Source organism: Chaetura pelagica, unplaced genomic scaffold (genome assembly GCF_000747805.2).
Source record: "Chaetura pelagica isolate M959 unplaced genomic scaffold, ChaPel_1.0 scaffold386, whole genome shotgun sequence".
NCBI lineage: Eukaryota > Metazoa > Chordata > Aves > Apodiformes > Apodidae > Chaetura > Chaetura pelagica.
Window position 1 is genome coordinate 2,305,511 of NW_009953703.1, and position 1,635 is coordinate 2,307,145.

The 1,635-nt window shown below is 43.1% G+C and overlaps 1 protein-coding gene across 1 annotated transcript in view; it reads left to right on the forward strand.

Annotated features, from left to right (window-relative positions):
• The first annotated feature begins 999 nt into the window (after positions 1 to 999).
• DARS (aspartyl-tRNA synthetase) overlaps positions 1,000 to 1,635 on the forward strand; it is a 42,389-nt gene continuing 41,753 nt past the window's right edge. Inside the window, exon 1 of the mRNA XM_010000375.1 lies at positions 1,000 to 1,051. Within this exon, the coding sequence (XP_009998677.1) occupies positions 1,027 to 1,051 (25 nt within the window). The 5' untranslated portion in view covers positions 1,000 to 1,026. The remainder of the gene's footprint in view (positions 1,052 to 1,635) is intronic.

The following is a 1,635-nucleotide window of genomic DNA, read 5'->3' on the forward strand; positions in this document are numbered from 1 at the left end:
GGTTTTAGCCTGCTTGCCCACCTCCTGTGGGCCCGGTCGGTTGGTGCTTCACTGAAGAGGTCTGCCCGTGCCCGGTCACACATCGTGTCCCCAGCCCCTCTGGGACTGATCCCCGCGTGTGCGGGTGGAGGAGGCCCTGCTAGAGCCAGGGAAACAGCCCAGCCCTGACCCAGTGCCCTGCTGTGCAGCCTCCTACAGAAACACCTGGGGTTCTGCTCCCTAGGAGGCCGCTTCTGCAGGGGCACCACTGGCCTGGCAGGTGTTTATGTCACATACTTGAAGATCACAGATCAGTGCTGGACAATTCTAGGCTGGTATTTCTTTAAGAAGGAAAAAAAAAAGATCATCAGATCATTTTGTTATAAAATCAGTTTTACTTGCTGAAAGGCCAAAAATGCATCAGGAGTAAGGAATTCTGAGTATAGGTGGCTGTAAAGTTATACATCAGCCTTGATTCTTCAAAAGCAGAGAAAGGAGGACATCCCCTGCCCCCAGTAAATGTCCATATGATGACTAGAATAAAATTTAAAAATGAGTGGAAATGAGTGGGCTTGTTTGGGAAACTAGAATTGTGATCTCTTTGAAAACAAATCCTGCTGTGTCATACCCAACAGATTCTGCTGGTAGCCAGACAAGCTTGCTTTGGCTGTCATAATGACATGTGATCTGGCCTTTTTAGTGTGCCTAAGTATGGGAAGGAAATTCTTAGCCATGGATCTACTTCTGTTGGACTCATATACCCTCTCAGGAGTAGGCTTTTTACAGAGATGTTCACACGAACTTCTGTGTAGCAAATAATGATCCTAATGTGTGTTTTCTGTTGATTTTTCTTACAGAGCACAGTTCTCTCACTTGTGTGTTTCAATCTTAAGAGTCTAGAAGATAATATCTTTAATATTATAGCTAATTGTATTTCCTCAAGTAACTCTGTAATGATTTTGTTCATATTTTTGTGTATGCTTCTTTGATATGTGTTTCTCACTTCCACTTTAGGATTATGCTAAGGAAAGATATGGAGTGTCATCAATGATACAATCCCAAGAGAAACCAGGTCAGTTAAAAACTGAAACAAGTTTTTTTAAAAAGATGGGGGAAGGGCAAGTTATATACTTGATATCTTGAGTACTTGTTTGAGAAATCATTTACCAAACTTCCATATTCAAATCTTTCTGTCATTCTTTCCCTTTATTTGAATACATTTGTCACTTGTGAGGCTGCATTGGGAGTCCTGTGTCCAGTTTTGAGCTTTCCAGTGCAAGGAAGATGTTGTAAGATTTTTGGCACCAGTTCAGTGGGGAGCTACTGAATAGCTCAAGGGACTGAAGCACAGGATCTCTGAGTAGAGACTGAGGGAGCTGGGCTTGTTCAGTCTGGAGAAGACAAAGCTGGGGATTGACCTCAGTACTGTTTAAAGCTACATAATGAGAGGGTGTAGGGAGGGTGTCAAGAAGGTAAAGCTGGACTCTTGAAGGTATGGTAAATGTGTACAGGAGGTTGTAGACACAAGTTGGAACACAGGAAGTTCTTAGAAGGAAAAAAAAAAGTAATGAGTGTGGTTGAATATTGGACCTGGGTCCAGAGAGGTTACAGAGTATCAGTCTTTGCCCTTGCCTGGACCACACAGAATTACAGAAT